General features: G+C 37.9%; 2 protein-coding genes across 3 annotated transcripts in view; one reads left to right on the top strand and one right to left on the bottom strand.

The window, feature by feature from the left end:
* Positions 1 to 18,973, top strand: part of RB1 (RB transcriptional corepressor 1) — an 83,520-nt gene that overhangs the window by 41,572 nt on the left and 22,975 nt on the right. The gene's annotated exons all lie outside the window — the stretch shown is intronic.
* Positions 6,732 to 8,722, bottom strand: LPAR6 (lysophosphatidic acid receptor 6). The gene has a single exon (XM_013948391.2). The coding sequence runs from the start codon at positions 8,086 to 8,088 to the stop codon at positions 7,066 to 7,068; it is 1,023 nt and encodes a 340-aa protein (XP_013803845.1). The 5' UTR covers positions 8,089 to 8,722; the 3' UTR covers positions 6,732 to 7,065.

Genomic DNA, 18,973 nt, shown 5'->3' with positions numbered 1-18,973 from the left:
AATCCCTTTAAATAAGAAGGTAAATAATGCTTGGTTTGAATTCTGCAGCCATATCTGTGCTACTCCCTTCTTGGAATGGGATACTCTTACTCAGGTGAAGCTTTGTAGCTGGTGTAACTGGTAGTGTGAAGATGAATTTTTGACAGTCTTGCTTTCTTTATCTGAGCCACATTCCTAAATAACTGTCTTTCCTTACTACTATTCTATTTGACCCCTTCTGTAGTTAATTTTTCTGTGGCAGATAGAAACTGTTTCCAGTAGTAAGCAAACTATGGTGTCAGACATCTTAATGTGTCTTTTTTTACCCGTATGCACAGTTCTCAAGCTTTCAAGGGGGTAACTACCTACTCAAATTACCAAATGACATGCTGTTAAAGTGGGGTTTTGCCCCTCTACTTGTTGCATTTTCTTTTGAGTTGTTGCATGCATAAGTGCATATTTTGGCTTGGTTTTTCTGTAGCCCCAAAAAAGTGCTAGCATGTCTACTTCTTTAAGTAGATGAGTGGTATTTCAGTTAGATAGCTGTACTGAGGGCATATTTTATGGTAACTTACCAATAGTACCAAATCTTTACCAGGGATGAGGATTCTGGTGTGTTCAGAACTGTTGAGCAGGTCTAGTGTTCATGGTCCTCCAGATATGTAATTCTTTTAGTTCTTATTCAAGCTTTTTGTTTAGGGGTGGGTTTGCTTGTCAGAATGGGTTATGCCCAAGCCGGTAAGTGCCAATGGTACAGTTCGGTGCAAGGTGACTAATGTCTTACCCAGTTAGACTGTATCTGGTCTGAAGTTGGCTTGGATACCTACCTGAACTGTCACCGGCTAGCGCGTCCTGCTCTGGAGTTAGCCTGAGCAAAACAGAGCCTACATATGGTATGGTGTCTACGTACCCAGGCTCGTCTCCTCCTTGCTCCCGACTTTTGAGTAGCTCAGAGAAACTCGCAGATCTTCTCTGGACAGAATTAGCTGCAGAATTTTTTTTGTGTGTATCCACAGTACAGGAGCATGTGAAACATTGGATCTATCTTACTTGAGCATGTGGTAGATATAATAAAGCTTTCTCTTGCATTTGAAAAATGTTAAATAACTTAAATAGTCCTTATGACCACATGTAAACCAAGAGAATCTGAATATGGTTTCCTTAATAAGAGAGAGTTCCCTTTAGGCTGAAAATGTAGATATTCCTGGACTTGTTTGGTCGTCAGTATTCTAAGTTTATTGCCATGTTTTGCTATATATCTAATAACTAATTTTATGTTAAGAAATACCTGTAATGCTATGGCTATGCTGAAAGTATCAAGGTCTTATTATAGATGCTTGCAACTGTAGTCAAGTGTCATTCTTGATGCTGTGGCTAATGGTAAATTATTTGTAACCAGTACCACTCTTTAGTGGTCAGTTCTTTCAGTTTCTGTTAGATGAGTAGCATGCTTTTAGAAAAAGCTTGCCAGGACAAACTTCCAAAAATAAGTAGGTTTAATGTTGCATAATTTTACAGGAGCATAAAGACTTGCAACTAATATATACTATTGACTTTCTTTCATAAAGAAACAATGTTGTGGAATTTATCTGAAAAGAAGAGGAGTTAGCATAGCTGCAGCTGTTTTCATGTGAAATAAACTTGATGTTGTATTCCCAAGATAATGGAATTAATTTCTGGTGCTTCCTGTAACTAGCACTGTCATTTAAGGATTCCTTTTCTCTTTAAGGTAGCACCTCAGTGTTTAAAAAAGATGAAGATAGGGGGACTTAAAGCTAAGCATGTGGGAAATTATCCTTTTAAAGAATTGTCACTTCATGAAAAGCTAGGAACATATGGTTAGAGGACTTCCTTTGTTATTACTTATGGATTGGTTTTCATGTTTAAACTGTGGAAAACTATCTTACCCTTTTTAGTGCTGGACAGCTTTTAGTTTTGTTGTAACTAGAGCTGACTGTACACTGCTTTTTAAATAGAAAAAATAATTATAAATCTAAGTTCTCAGTTTCTGAAATTTTAATTTTCCAACAAAAATGGTAGGCTTTATAGTAAACCAGATGTACGCAGGGGTGGTTTTTTTCTTGTTTTGTTTTTTGTTTTGTTTTTTAATTTTGTGATAAGTCCAGTTTTCTGAAAGGAAAAACTGGCCATGTTTTATAAGCAATTGTATAACAGGAACTGAGGAGTGGGAGGGGAGTGAAAAATGTGAAAGGCTACAGGTAGCTTCAGTGTTGAAGGAGGATTAGAACAAACTTATCCCTGGTGTCAATATGATATCTATATGAAATAAAAGTATCTAGTGTCTTCCAGAAATACTAGACTCTGCAAGTGGGACTTTCTAAATTTTCTTTCATCTTAAATTAACTTGATTGAATCAGCTCTGAAAATGTTCTAGTTCAGTAATTGTCAACTGTACTTATTTTTTTTCAGTGCTTTGATAATTGGATAACTAATTCAGCCCAGACATTTCTAACTTCTGTATTTATAATTTCAGTTTTTTGATTTACGTTTTGCCTTAGCTTTTGAAATGTATCCTCTTGCATTTTGTCAGTAACCTCAAATGCCACATACCCTGAGGTATAGCACATATAACAGAATCTGGCAAAAAGGGAGCTTGTCAGGATTTACAGGTCTACCCAGGCATATGAACCTTAAGATATACTTACTGCTGGAAAAATATGAATGAAATGTGCTTTGTCTGTAAAGCTCCTAGAAAGCAATTTGGAAGAATAAGTAATGCAATGGATTAACATGCTTGAGTGGGATTTTCAAAATTATCAGTACAAACCCCATTGGGTTCACTAGGATTTTACCCAAATGCTTTATCTAGTTCTGAAAAATCTCGTCTTTGGCTATGATGCTGGTTAAAGTTGCAAATGAAAATCATTTTGTAATTTGATGGAGATGACGGAGGCCAATATAATCAAGATTGACATGGAAACCCTGAATGGCAATCAAAAGCTCATTTCCTCTTCCAAAAGAAAGCAAGGACAGTAATGAAACTAGTAGATTTGAAACAGATGAGGTTAGGTATTTTTTTCCACAGGACTTGAACTTCTTGCTGCAGAATGTTGCAGATATTGGATGTTTACATGAGTTCAGAGGGAGACAGGACAAGTTCATGGAAGAAAAATTCTTTTAGTATTACTGAACGCCCACCACTGCTGGGTTTGTAGGTTAGGCGAAGTGTTTGGGGTCTGATCCAGTGCAGCCATTGGTATTTTCTACCTCATCTCCCAAGTTCCTTTGCATTTCGATGACTGAAGTTACTTTCTTAAGAAATTAAAGTTTGGATGTTGATTCTAGATAAGGATTTCTAACCTCCCTGAAGTATCTACTGTGGTTTTATAAACACTTTCAAATGAACAATATAAAGAAATACTTGACTTGGTGCTATATTTCTGTAAATTTCAAAGACGTGTATCAAATGAAGCGAATTTTGCATTGCATTCTATTCCAAAGAAAGCCAGAAATTCAAATTTCAAGTCGAATGTAAAAACAGTATAAAGTCCAATATGCCCTTTTTACCAAACTCCTTTAAATAGATTATTGATCCAGTGATAGCATGCACTTGGGTATACTTGTGCATGCATCTAGAGCTCCCTTGACCCTGGAAGGTTTCTAAATAGGTTCAAAAGTCAGATCTCAAGCTCAGGGATTATCTGAACAGGGCTTTTTAAAGCAGACACTCCCCTTACATAGTGGTTAGGTCTGTTTTTTCTCAGCATTGTATGCACGCATCCAGTGAGGTACCGCGTTATAGTATGTTTCCTGTGTTGGAGTGGTTAAAATACTGAACGTGAAAATATTCATTCAAATATAAACTATTTAACTGGCTTCCTACAGACAAAATAATTGCTCCAAACAGTTCATCTTCCATATCTTTCTCTTTATAACTGGCTCTTTTTGAACAGAGGTTCTCTCATGTAATTTTGGAATTTTGTCATAGGTTACTGCCAAATACTACAGCAAAGCATGGTTAACCCTGATATCTTCCTCATGTAGATGCTTATACTTGATCATGAAATCTTTTTAATTTGGAGGATATTAGCAGTCATGTATTAGAACAATTTCATAGCTATTGTGCGTGCTTACATATAGCTGCATGGTATGTGATAACAAACAGCTCTGTGGAACGACTGTGTTTTGATTAGATTTGGTAGTATCAAGTGCTGCTTTCTTCAAGCAAGAGAAATATTTCAAGCAGTATCTCATACGTTGCTTGGGTAGTCTGTTCTAATTGTGGTAGGACTTGGAACTTTGTTTAAAAGATGCAGGGCCATCATTTACAGGGTGCTTGCTATTTAGATCCTGAAAGAAGGGTGTTCCTTACCCAAAAAGTGTTAGTTTCAGATTGGAAATCTTTTGCTTTTCTGTTGTTAAGTAAGGTGGCGTAAATCAGATGTGTTGATAGAAAGCTTGCTTTTTTTTTTCCCCCCTTGTCTTTTGGAACTGCTCATTAATTGTCAATTATTGACTATTGCCTACCTTGTTTTATCGCAAAAAAAAACAAACTTAGAGTTAACTAAATTTTCACTACTTTTATTTTTGTGGTAAATGTGCAGTACCTGCACTTTGTAGATGAGGAAACTAGAGTGCTTTCCAAAGATTGAATTTGAACTAAAGCAGGCCTGATTTACAGGGCAGTACCCATACAAGCAGTGTTCTACTTATTCTGCTTTTAAGTCAGTGATTTTCTTTTTGGTACTTTCGTAATCTCGGAGCAGCTTCCCTTTACTAGGGTGAGGCTGCAGTAGCATTTGCTCATGCAATGCAGAGGTGTGATTAAACAAGTTGTCACTCAGCCAAGCTCACTCAGGAAGGGAAGTACTGCTGAAACCTAGCCCAACTGTGACGGGAAGAGCTTTATCCCGAAAGTTTTTTGGAGGAAGCAAGAGGAGTTGTTCGACTTCAAAACAGAAATCTGCACAAAATTTTTGAACTTCAAATCTGTACATGTTTTTTTTTTTAATATGGAAAACATGTTTAGCATTTGTACTTGCAGTGGGTTTCTCGTACATTTTTCTGAAGTCAGATATGAATCAGAAGAGTTTAGGATTCCCAGATAAGATCACTGTCTATTTTTTAGGTATTAGACATTTAAATCTATGCCACCTTTGTTGTAATTTAGTTCAAACTACTTGCATTTTTCTTTCATAAGTTAAGTGTGTAGAGAATGAATTTTTAATTTAACAGCACTGTAAATCTATCAGCATGAAATTCGGAGAGTCTTTGTGAGTAACTCAGTTTTTTTCAATAGTAGTTGTTAATACATAATTGAGTTCTAACAAATAAGTAAAAGCTTTACAGAGGGAGGTAAACCCAATCAGATAATATAACATATACTCTGATATCCCAATGTGCATTTTCTCCAAATTGATTCATACTTGTGTATACTGGCCTGCAGTAAGTGCTTCGTGTAGTAGTAGTAATATATCTGTGTCGTAACTGAATGCCCTAAATCCAAAATGCAGATTCATTTTAGTTCCATTCTCGGTTTTGGTCCCATTATTATTTGGGTGGGGGGAACCAACAGTTGCTACTTAATTTTACCTTTTAAATAGTTATTTAACTTTACAGCGATGTTAAATTAATTTTGAAGAAAATATACCCTGTATCTAATAGCTGAGAAATATATACATAGAAGGACATTTTAAAATACTCTTGTGTATATATTCCTGTCTGTAACAATGACATATTTAGATTTTGCTTTTTACACAGTTTTGACTTTTCAAAATGTCTAGGTCAATTTGCTAGCACTTAGCCTCAAGTAACTTATTTTTACACTTTCTGAAGTTTACAAGAAACTTGCATTTGAAATTTTAAATGCTAAGGTTAAGAATCAAAATACTTCTGTGACACAAATATTGAGAGGAAGGTTCATTATAAAAATGACCATGTCTTGTAATTTTTTAGGGAAGTATCTTGTGTCGCATAAACATAGATATTCTGGTTGATGCACGTGCTTGCTGCTAGTTAACAAAGGTCATATTTTTCTAACAAGAAACTTCTACTTTGAGATGTAATTGCCTTACTCGGAGGACACTATTTTACTGCTGTTGAGCTTAAGAACATCTCACAAAAGAGTTTATTAAAGTGGCGTACGGTACCTAAAGCACTAGCTTCAGTCATCAGAGGTTATTTTGTTATAATTACACAGACACCTGAGACAGATGAGAAGAAAAACCAGTTTTTCAGAGTTGTTTCCAGGCACGTTAAACTGCAAGAAGATTTAATTTCTTTACGGGGCAAGGGCTTGTGGCGAGAGACTATATTTTATCAGATAAGTGGGACAAACAGAATAGCCTTTTTTACAGCTTTGAAGCAGAAACTGCAGGCTTTTGAGCTAAATGCGTTGAGAAGAGTTGCTCTCGAGTCCAAGGAGGCGCGTTGCTTGCTCAGCTGAGCCGGGAGAGAGGGTGGTTCGTCCCTGCGGAGGAGAGGGGTGCCGTGCCGCTGGGGGAGGCGACAGCTAACCCGCGGGTTGGCAGCGGGGGCACGAGGGTGATCTGCTGCTTGTGCGACACAGCGCACAGGGGGAAGGAAGGGAGGTGCGGGAGAGGGGAGATTCTCACAGCCTGTTAAATCCCAACCACCTGCGAACCTAATGGCTGTGAGGAGGAAGGCGCAGGGGAGTGAGAGAAGAGGGAGCGCTGGCGCGGTGACCAGGCTGGGGCTGTTCTCCTCGACAACTGAGTTCTGCACCGGAAACCAGTTGCACCCTTTTCCTCAGCCATGTGGGAACCAATACAATTATTAGAAATGCGTATTTACTTTAACTTTGGGAAAGAGCTTGGTTTTTATTTGGTTTTGATGTGACACATACTCTGTGGACTTTGACAGCCTAAGCAGAAGCCAAAGGTTGGGTGTTTTGGGCATGCAGCCAGTCAAAAAAAGGTGACAGGATTTCTTACAATATTTTTTCTGTATGCTATTAACGCTTTTACAACTGATATTTACACTTTTATCACAAACTGTCCTGATGTGCAGGAAGAGTAACATTTACATATCAGAATATATTTTCACAGCTGAAGAAGTGTTCAGGCTTTAATTCCAGTTTAGTCCCAATAGTCTTTTTTATACAGTTTATATTGTTGAGTCACTGTCAAATATTTTCATTTTTATGGTCTGGAGGCTGTGCTGAATGAAGTTTTCTGAAACGTGCATTTCAGAGAATCTGAAATCGCATGTTCTAGTGGACCTGTTCTTTTTAATCGAATTTTGAATTGTATCTGATGTAAAGTAATACACTATAGGGTCAAAACAGCAGTTTGAAACAGCAATGCATAGAGTGATAGGATACATGGTCCTCACTGCAGTTACCACTGAACAGTTAATCAATGTCTGTGTTCTCATAAGAGAGTAAAGTATTAAGGTAATGTTATATGGCACAAAACAGAAGCAGAATATCAGCAAATGGACAAAAATCATTTTAAGTACCTTTTTCTTGCTTAATTTATTCCGACTTAATGTAAGTGGTTTATTCAAAGTCCGCAAGACCATGGTAGAGCAGGTCACATTCAAGATCAGGGGAATAAAAAATCCAACGATTTCAATGAAGATAACAATCCTGGATAGGTAGGTTTTCCAGGTGGCGTCAGAAAAGTTTTCAAAACATGTTCTTTGTTCAGTGTTGTTACGGCGGTTTGTAGATTGAAAAAAGCTTGCTGGTGTGCTTCCTGCTAACACGGTTACCCACACTGCAGCACAGACAATTTTTGCATTTCTTTTGGTTCGAAGTGTCTTAGACTGAAATGGGTGTACTATAGCCAAAAAGCGGTCTACACTTATGCAAGTCAAAAATAAAATGCTTCCGTACATGTTTGTATAAAACAGTGTGACAGAAATCTTGCAAAGAATGTCTCCAAATGGCCAGTTTCTTACTGCGAAGTAATAAATCCTGAAGGGTAATGTAAACACAAAAAGTAGATCGGATATTGCTAAATTAAGCATGTAAGTTGTAGTCTCATTTCGCACTTTTAATGTAAAAGTGAAAATGTAGATAGCAACACAGTTTGCTATGAGGCCAAGAACAAATACCATACTAAATATACATCCATATAAAGTATATTTAAAGGAGTCCTCAGTGGAACAGTTAGAGCTTACCATTATAATGGTCTGTTTAAAATACAAGTCTGAATTCCTGTGATTTGTAGTTTTCTCTGGTATTTTTATTGTAACTTTTTTTGAATTCCGGGAAGACTTGCAGATGTTTTTGACCTCTGTGCTTTGATAATTTTCTGTTTCACTTTTAAGCTTCAGAGAATAAACACAAGCTTTGTAGTAGCAGGGTACATCTCCTGTAATCACCAGGAGATCATTCTTTTCTCCCAGATGCTGCTGTAATCACATAGCCAGTCTTGGAAAATAAAAAACACATTATTTGTGGCAGATGAGGTCATCCTGAAGCTTGCTTAGTTCCATTTTTTTTTCTTCTTCCTCAATTTGATGAAGCCACTATAGAACTTTCTGCCTTATTCTTGGCTGCGAATCATGATATCAAGAGGTCTTGTCCATCCAAGGCTGTTCAGGTGACTGGAAACGGGTGCGTTAGAAAGTGTTTTCCTGGGCTCTGCGAGATGTAGGCGCTTCCATTGCACTCTCAGTCTCCTTGCTGCAAAACGAGCTCTTCAGCTTTGCTCCCTGTTCACCCCACGGGGCGGAAAGCCCAGGAATAAAATTCCAGAGCGTGTTTGCTCTTGCAGGATGCAGCCCTTCTCCTTGAGCACTGCCAGTGGAGCAAGCGTGGTGGCTCATTCTGAAGCAGGGAAGAACAGCACTCCCTCAATTTGTAGCATGACATCACAGGAAGGAGAGGCTGGACTTGCCGAGGAATAGTTTCAGTTCAGTTTGTTTGCCTGCCTTTAATCTGATAATGTGTCTGCTGGGACTACCTTGCAGGCCTGCAAATGGGCACTAGCAGCCCTGCTGCTGCAGCCTCCTGTTAACTCTTTCTGTGCCAGTTAAAGGTGCTTCAGAAGCATTGCTTTCCTTTGAGGTTGCAAGTTTCACGGCAATATTCTTTTCCACATTCTAGTGTCTGAATAGCTTGCACATCTAAAAAATCATTTTTTGAGTAATATAATAACTGCAGATTTTCATATTTTACATTTGAATTTACCTTACTTTACAGTTTGGGAAAAAGATGCCTTCCTTGTAATAGAGAACACACATTAAGCACCGGAAATTAGCTAGGTAGTTCTGTCTCGATTCCCTCAATACACCAGTGCATACCTTATGAGGGACAGTTTAACACTGAAATTATTTCATTTCCTATGAAATTACCTAATTTACTCAAAAGGAGAGGCATAAAGATCTTGAGCGTGTGGGTTGCTCTGGGATATTCCCAGAACTGAGATATATTGCACTGGAAGGAGAAGTTTTACATGTGTTTAGTATTAGAAATCATACCTCAAACTCTGATCAGTTAGATGGTACTATTTGCATAATGTTTCAACTTCATCTGAAATTTTGTGGTAGAAAAAGCGTTTTCTTTGATTTGAGAATGAGTATAACTTACCAAAATAAATACTGCACTATGCAACTGGTTCTGATAACTTAAAGGAGCCAGTTATTGCACATGCACAAAATATCCCTATTAGTCACTGATTAATGCAATGAAAACATGTTGTAACTAATTAAATCATTAAGTAAATTTTAAAAAAGGAGCTCTTGCTCCCTTTAGGGGAAGGCATGAGATAAGTTTGTATAAACTCATTTATTTAGCATTGGCTTGGATAGACTCATTTAACTTCTGGCACTAAAACCAGTATATTTCAAAGTCTTAGAATAACAAATCTCTTTATATCTGGCTGGGTGGCATGGTTCTTTTGAACTAGATTTTAGTCAGTTGTACATAAGCAAGGCTCTGTTAGGCAAAAATTTTCTAGTCTGTTGTAAAAGACAGTGGGTATTAGCCCTTCATAGGGTTTTGGCATACTTACATTATGGAACTATGCCAAACAATTCAGACACATGTAAGAATGGGTCTTATTTCAGATTTGCTTCACAAATTCCTTCTGTGAAGCCCCTTCACCCTGATTTTAAGGTGAAATCAAGGTGTTGCAATTCTATTTAGAAGGCCATAACTGCAAGAAATATCTAGGTTTTGAGATTATACTTGAGATTCATACTAAAGCATAGCACATTTTCCATTTCTAAGTTGGCAAGAAATGAAAAATGTGAGCTCGGCGGGCTGTCTCTCTTTCGGGTCTAACTTAATTTGCAGCTTAACATAAAGTTACCTTACCTGGCTTTCCCTCACAAAAGCAGCTGTAACACGTGGCTCAGTTTGGAGTTTCTGTTCCCAGCAGCCATGCCCATTAAAGGAAACCTCTTCCATGAGAATCCCTGAGTTCTGGATCGGGCTATGGGGAGCTCTAAGCTCAGTTTCCCCACCTAGTTTTTCCTGTGCAAAAAATTCAGCATGGGGCAGGTTCAGTTACTAGAATAAAAATCCCCGGAGTACCAAAATTTAACATCGCCTTGTCGGTCAAATCCCTGTTCGGCTGCGGCCGGTGCTCTCGCTCTTGTTCAGAACGTGGGCGTTAGTGAGAGCTGTATTCCAGGGGCTTGGGTCTATGCGCCTGCTGCCTGACTGAGCCTGGGGCTCTCTCTAGCCCCTGCAGCTTTTCAGTGGACTTGTAGTTTGTCCAGAACAGGGTGCACACCTTATACTCACTTTCAGTCCAAGAAATAAGTGATTTTTATATCATTCCAGAAATAGCATTCAGCTGCGGGGGTTTTCCACCTGCAGAAGAAAAATATGAAAACCCCAAGTTGTCAGGTTTTAATTTCGTATTGTATTTCAGTGATTAGTTATGACTGAGTCGGCAATCTGACTCATTTTCTCTTAATTGTAGAAGTTTGAACGGCAAAGGAGAATTGCAGACCCCTTTTCTTAGATTAGATTAGGCTGATAATAGTTAAGTACTGTTTTAATTTGCATGCTAGTACATTTGTGTACTTTTCTATGCTGAAAAATCTGAATTAGCAGGTCAGTAACCATTGAAGTCTTTAGGAGCCTTCGTTTTGGCAAAGTTCCTGTGCTAGCCAGGAGGGAAACTTTGCACGCTTTCCTTTTATTGGCTCAAGCTTCAAGATGTTGGGCTCTGTACTGTCAGATTTGGAAAACCTTTAAGCAAGCCCCATCGCTGCTTAAAAATGTTTCTTTATTGGTTACTTTGGGGAGAGAGTTCCTGTGGTAATGACCTTGCCTACACTTCTTCCCTCTGGCAAATTTTCCTTTGGCACTGAGGGGCAGGAGGAAACAGCTGCAGGGAAGGTAGCGTGTGTTTATAGATTTCCTTCTCTAAAGGAAACGGTGCTGCCACTGAAGGGAGATGCACATGAAAGTCTGCCTTTCTTTCTAAATTAGAAGCAGGGATGAGTTAGGACCTATCTTTTACCGCTAGTGCTAGATTAGCAACAACTGCGTTTCCATTAACAGGTTTTGTCTTCCTTTTGAAGAGGCAATGAAGGGAGAGTGAGCTCTTTACAGCTGAGAACTGATGAAATGCTTGAAGTCAGTCATCTCTCACTTCTGCAGTGAACGGATTTTGCACACTTCTGTTGGTTACCACTTAGCTCTGCTTATAGGACTTTAGGTATCAGAGTTTAGATATCTAGGACTCCTTACACTCTCCAGTGATCTTGGATTTGTGTGGCAAATGTATTCGGGCATGGAGCAGAGGGTCAGGAGGAAAGCGCCTTATAATCCTAGTGGATTGCTAGTAGAGCAACTCTAAGTTTGTCTGCCAAAACAGCGGCTGCTTCAGCTGTTGGTTCCTTCTTCTTGCCCCCAGATGTCACAGAGTTGGATGCTTGCTCTCAGTTAGGACACGGGGGCAGGACCCCTTGAATTCAGGCGTCCAAGTTAAGTGGTAAGGAAATATTTCATAGAAATAAAACAGGTATTTGAAGGCTTTCCAGATTTTAGAGTTCTTCTGGCCAGTGTTGCATGTTCCTCTAGGGTTATTCTAATCTTCAGTGCCAGAATCAAAGAGGAATTATAGTCAAAGATGACATGAACTTTGAACTTATTTTAGAGAAAAAACAACTTTAGCTTTAAGAATTTACTACAGGCGTGTTATTACAGTGCTTCTGAAGTAGCTGGAGCAGGCACTGTTACAGATGAGGATTGCCAGGGATGCACACAGCGCAGCATACAACTCAGTCAGTCTGTAACTCGGCTAATGTTACTGCTTGCAGAGGCTTGACTGTAGCACAGTCCGGTTGCTGGTGCTCACTTCAGCTAAGCCAGCTTAAGCCAGCACAATAACTTGTGCTAGCCACTGCAATGAAGACAAACCCTGGCAGGACAGTATTTTCTTTGCCCAGGCTGTTTGTTTATCATTTATTTAATCCTTTTCACAGGTTAGTGATGGCTTCTAAAGTATTTTTCCTCTAGTTTATTTTTTGGAGTTTCTGTTTCAGTGTGTGTATGTACAGGAAGGAATTTATTATGGCTCTGCCGCAGATTTCCTGTCCCAACTTTGGTCAAATTTTCTATGATTTTATGCTTTCCTGCTGTGTAAAAGTTCATTCGTTTCCTCACTGGCATGTGAAGCCATCTTAATTGTTAAAAACAGTTTGAGGTCCTTGGATGGAGGAGAACCCTTTATTAAATATGGTTTGGGGATAATTACAATGCCTAGTGAGTGGGATAAATATTTAAGAAGATAAAAGTTCTTTTTTGTTGTTGTTTTTTTTTGTTTTGTTTTTAAATTAGATTCCTGCCAAGCAAAAGGATCTGTTAAAAGACTTCACTTGATTTAACTGACTAATTATATGGGGAAGTAGCTACGGAGAAAGCAGGGATAGGAACTTTTACCTTCTCAGCTACCGTTCAGTAACTGCCTGTTCAGACTTTCATAAGTTGCTGTAAAACTGCTTTTGGTAAGTGGCTTGCTTTGTTCTTGAAGTGCAATAACTGTCCGCTTACAGAGACAGTGCAGAGTACTAAGTGCACTGAAAATTCATGTTCTTACTTCCTTAATAAATCTCCAATGCAGACAAGTCTTAAAATGAGCATTGTAGGAGTTTTATGGTGAACAAACTATTTTTATCTAGCAATTCATGTTTAAAAGGGAAGCTATAAGACCGCACAACTTCTGCATAGGAGTAAAAGACTCATTGGTGTCGGGGAACTTGTTAGCGTAATGTTTTGATCTCAAATAAAACTACACTTACATGTGAAAGTTAGAAGAAAACTCCAAATATTTTCTACTGAAAGTTTAACTCTCCTTCTATAAACCAGTTTTCTTGATTTGTTTTTGTTTTGCTAGCTATGTTCCAGTATGCAGATGCCAAAAATCTTTCTTTTTTTTTTTTTGACATTGGAAGCTAAAGTATTTGTGATGCAAGCCTTCTGTGTTCTCTAAGTTAAAATAATTTCTGTGTATGTGTAATTGCTTAAAAAAAGGGAAAGGGAAGTTCCAAATAAAATGAGAGTTCTTCATTTCTCTGTGTCTGAAATGCTTCTCTTTTCTTTTTAGAATTGTTTGAATTTCCTTTATAGGAAACATGACTGCTCCTTTCCTACTTACAAAAAAAAGGAGACAATTTCTCTCCTTTTTTATAATTTTAGGCTGCTAGGATCTTTTTTGTCTGTTTTTTCTCACCTCTTGGATTCATGGACAGGGAGTTTTTGATTTTAATCCAAAACCAAATAAATATATAGCTAAGGTGTTTTGTTGCTGCAGTGTCTCTAAACAGCTTAAGCACAATGGATTGTTTTGGTTCTTTGTTCTTAGCAATCACCATGCTTTAAGAAATGCCATTTCTAGTCAAATTTGAGGACAATAGGGCTGTATATTTAGTTCTGAAATATTTTTCCCCAGTATTTATTGTATGTCCATGTATGAATAAGCAGTTTCTTTGAATCACTTCAGTTAGTTCTATACAGTCTTCTTCCTTGCTGTTTCCTATACTGTCCTTTATATACAATATTATAAAGAGAGGTAGACTATAAAGAACATATTTTTATTTGAGGAATAGTATGTAAAAACTGATATCAGCAGAAAGGAAAAGCAATATATGTGGGTTAATTTTTTTTTTTTCCAAGTAATAAAGATGTAAATAAGTATATTCTGTTGCTTAGCTCTCCTAGTTAGAACCCTCTCCTTTGAAGCAGGAACTTCAAATCCAAAGTGCTGCTACTGGGAACTGTGTTCAGTCATCACAGTATCCATTAACATAATATAATTTCATAATATTTATGATTTTCCTTGAGGCTTTCTGAATACTCTAATTTACAGGGGAATTTCTTAAGAGATGCAATGAGAAAGATGAATTCATAGTATTTCAAAGATTCTTCAACATTTTTTCTTGTTTCATGTTGATCTTGCATAAAAAGGCTTTTGGAGCAGGGATTTGGGAAATTTTTCCTATACAGGGTGATGGAGAAAAGTGCAGAATTGTTTCTTGGAGAATCTCATACAAGTTCTGAGTTGTATAATATTTTCTGAAATGAAATACTCTAAAAATGCATTCTCTTCTTAGACTTCACAGCTTATTCTGTGCATTATTTTATGTTTCTGTTGAGCAGAATAGTTGAGACACTTAGTGAAAATATGGGATTAAAATTTTAAAACACTACGGCAAGTTTGAAAAGAGTTTTTGTAGTAGCACTAGTAAGAGTGTGCAGTGTCTAATGGCAGAAGAAGCTCCGAGATCTCAAAGTTCCAGTTACTACTAATGAACATATTAGGCTCACCTATAATTATGTAAATAGATGTGAGAGAATATGCAGCTTGGTTGTTTGCATGGTAAATACACATAAGCAGTTATGGTAGTGGTTTGGCCACTAACAGATGACTGATAAATACTTGCTTTAAGTTTCTTGAGTTCCATTTTTCATGCAACTCATGGAAAGTCCTAGCAGAAGTTTTTGCTTACGTTCTAAAAACAATTTTGATGTGCAAGCTGTTTTTTTTTTTTAAATGTGATTATAAAGATATAGGGAGGAAGCAAGCCATGATTTGATAAAATATTGTCAACATGTCCATTTGTTATCTGATACTTTTAAAATGGTGGCCCCAACCTTTCTCTGATATACACAAGAAGAGCAGATAAGAAATGCAACACCTACTTGAGTCTTCCTGCCAGCCTCAATTTTAAGCTTTTCATTTTCTGTCGTTATGAACAATGTGTATGTGTGTTAGGGACTGCCAACTTAAGCTTCTGCCCTTTTATATGTTCTTACTTTAAGGAAGAAACTGCTTTGCACAAAGAACAAATCTTCATTTCAGTTGAGTCTTTGAAGTAGTTCAGTGAGCCTACTTGGCAAGGCAGGAAACTTTTGGAAGATGATAGAAAAATCCCTCTTGTACTTCTGCTATGCACTGTAGTATTCCTCAGAAGCCCCACAGTGTATTTATTAGACGTTGTGCACATGGTTGTTAGGGACAGTGACTGTGCCAAAGAACTTATTAGGAAAATGAGGAAAATGGAGAGAAATATTTTAGTATTGGTGAGAAACCGTGGTTGCAAAAATTAGTGCAGCCAATCCTTAATACAAACGAGAATGATGCAAGAAATCCGTGTGGGCCAACAGTCTATCCACTATGAGCTGACAGTTTCTAACAGGTACCCAGGTATATTATGAGGAGATGTTCGGAGCTGTGCTTTATAGGTTAGTTCAGGAAAACTATTTCATGTATACCACAGTAGATTCCTTGGAGAAGGAGCAGTGTGGAACATTCACCTGGAAGTGTTGGAGATACCAGACAGTTGGGACATAAAAGTGTGGTTGATCTTACACCAGGTTAGTAGGAGTTAGATGACATTAAATCTTTTTAACCTCTTTAGTCTTTGGAATGAATGGTTTATCAGGGAACAGCTGAAAAATAAAGGATCGTAAAAACAAAGTTGAAAAATGGAGGCTGATATTGTTCTGAGGGAAACAAAATGAAGAAAGGATTAGGCAAGCAGTCTTAGCAACAATATCTTGAGTGGACAGGAACGGGACCAAATGAATTTCTAAAATGTCAGAGGTAGGAAGAGAGGTGCCTTAGCTAGAACAAAATACGTGAGTTCCTGAATTATCATTTGCATTTTTTGAACTTAAGAAATTTGCATTTATTCAATCACTTTGCAAATATGACTGAAATAATTTCAGTGCTTGAAACTTCTCTCCTCTTTGCATACAGGAAATAAGTAAAATGGCTTTCCCTAAGACTCTGGCAAATTCTGGCTCTACTCAAGCTTATGCTTTGTAAGTTATAGGATTAGAAATTCAAAGCTTAATTGGATTTGGCAGAAATTTTCAAAATGTTTTATGACTGAAAATTCTTAGTCAAAACACTTTGCAAATGGAAAAACATGACTGTTTTAGGAAAGAAATTAAAAAAAAAAATCAGCTGCCATATAAGCAAATACTAGGAATGAGAGGAAGGAAATGGAAGAAGCTTCATGAATTATTTTGGAACATACAGGATGAAATGAGATGGAAGAAACAACTGTAGAAAGAAATTTACCAATTTATTTAGTTCTGAGGTAATTACTTGTTCTTTTTCAGATCTTCAGTTTATGTTTCTGCCCAACGCGTATTCTTCCCTTGCCAGGATAGAGGTAGGCTGGTGCCATGTCAGGATTACTAGTATTCATCCACCTAGTTCTTAAAGATGCATTTCGCTTTTATGCCAAATTGCTTGCAGCCACTTCATCAAGTGCTTGCAGCCTCTTGTAATCCTGACAGAAAGACTAGAGATCTCTGACTTTATATGAGGTTTTTAACTTCTGCTTGTCAGAGACAGCACAAAGCCCCCAGTCACATTACTGTTATGTTTTTATAAGGGATAACATTATGAAGCTGTAGGAAGAATTTACCATAGGCATTCAATGAGATTTATGTGAGTTTGTACAGTTTAAAAAAACTAAACTATGGTATTAATTTGGTTTCCTTCACAAAACTGGAATGTAGGAAGTTGGGAGAAAAAAATGTTTCATAAGAGTCCTTCAAGCTGGTAAGCTATAATTAGTGTAGATAAATACTGACATGAAAATGCTTGTCTAGGGAAAACAGCTGCCAAAAAGCAGAACTTGGAACTTGAGATTAATGTGAAGAATTTTTACTTTCTAAAGTGCAAGTCAGCAAATAACCACTTTAACTTCTGCACTGTAAGATCACTTACGTGATTACTTAGCATATCATTAGTACTGGTAAATAGCATTGACTTCCCCCACCACTGCTCTTTGGTTTCAGCCCATACTTTGAAGTTTTTTGAAACACAAATTCAGGATTTCATGAACTTTTTGTTACATTGTTTACCAGGAGGCAGATGATACTTAGAAGGTGAAAAAGCAAATGTCAGAACTTGGGAGGAGGGACAAAGGAGGTGCTTCGCATGTTTTTCTCCCCCTTCTCTTTGCTGAAATCCTAGAAGGTATTGAGCGAGACTCGGAAGCCCCCCAAAATTTTTGTTTCTATGGGTCAGACTCCTGGAAAGTTTGCAAGTTGTTTTGCGGTCCACATGTAAAAATGTTTCAATACAAAGCTTTTTCAATACAAAAGCTCCAAAACCTCCTCTTTTGTATCTCTACTACAAAAGAATGCAAAGCTCGCATAAAATCACATCTTGCATTGAGGGAGGGGGCCTTTTAGCTAAGCTTCTTCAGAGGTGTTAAGCTTGGTCAAAGGAACGTTTGTCATGAAAGAACCATTTTCACTTGCATCTGTGTTCATAATTTTCCTGTAAGAGTTATGACACTCTTCTAGGAGATGTAAGTTTGCCTGTTTAAGAAAAAGGGAGACTGGACCCCAAGTCTGTCATTCACAACAAGCGCTCTCATCCTGAGGGATTTCTTACACTATAAGAGAGCAAGTCCTTTAAAAGAAGGTGTTAGCCTCAGAAAAAGGAGCTGTGTTGGGACCAGAAGCTCTCTTCTGCAATTTCGAGTGAGCTGTCTGTGCAACAGGGTGTAGATTCCTCCAAGTATATCTTCAGTGTTGTTATTTTGAGTGAGATCCAGGTAGTGGCACGCAGCATATACTGTCTTGCATACCAGTTAAGTTTCCAGTTTTTGTCAAACTTTTCTCATGTGTTCTCTGTGATGGTCCTAGTGGTCCACTGGTATAGATGGAAAAAATTGACTTGGTTGCACAAGTCCTTCATATCTGAAATGGAAGCAGTAGTGTTGAAAGGCGTTAGCTCTAAGAACAATTTCTGAAAGTTTCAGTAGTTAGCAGTTGCATTGTCTGAGAAAGGGGGGGAAAAAAGGGGGGGAGGGGAAGGTAGTTGGTTGGTACCAGGGAGAGCTGGTGGCGAAGAGGAATAAGAGGGAGCAGATAAGGTGCCTGTTATTTAGGAAACTAAAAATGTCCTATTTCTGCTCTGTACACTTTATCTTAACTCTCTCTGTACTTTTTGAATCCATTAGGTTCTGATATTTCTGTGTACCAGGCACTAACGACGTGGTTTTTATGATTAACTTAAAGTAGTTTAAATGTGGGCTGTTGCTTGAAGTAATAGTACAGCCCTGCCTTCAGCTCCCTCCTCCTGCTGCTTCCCTTGTGCCGAATGCATGTAGGCAGTCAGTTGAATGAGGAAAATGCTTTGGCTGAAAACTAGTCCTGACAAACATATAGTTTCCCCAGTCGTAGCTGGGCTAATATTAAAGCAAGAGAAGGAGCAGAAAGTGCAGATGAGGAAGTGCAGATTAGGGAAGCACTGATGCATTTCAATTGATTTAAGCCAATTGTGAAACTATACTGTAAGTGTTGTGCTCGAGTGTTCAACTTTGAGACTTTTGAGTCTTTATTGTTTTGACTCTTGTCCTGGCATTAGCTTAATTTTGGCCATGTGAGGTTTAGAAGCCTCTGCTAAGCTCATCAGGATCTATGCTTCAGTATTACCACCTTATAATTTAATTCCATAGAAATGGTTTGAAATAGTGATAGTTGTGACAAAAAAGAGCAATACATATCTGATTAACTTTTCCTCAAAAGAGTATTAAAATGAGCAGTAATAAGGACCGACTGTGCATTAATCAT

The sequence above is a fragment of the Apteryx mantelli genome, chromosome 1, assembly GCF_036417845.1.
Source record: "Apteryx mantelli isolate bAptMan1 chromosome 1, bAptMan1.hap1, whole genome shotgun sequence".
In the NCBI taxonomy this organism is placed as follows: Eukaryota; Metazoa; Chordata; class Aves; order Apterygiformes; family Apterygidae; genus Apteryx; species Apteryx mantelli.
The sequence above is the reverse complement of the archived record's forward strand: the minus strand, read 5'-3'. Positions and strand labels throughout refer to the sequence as shown.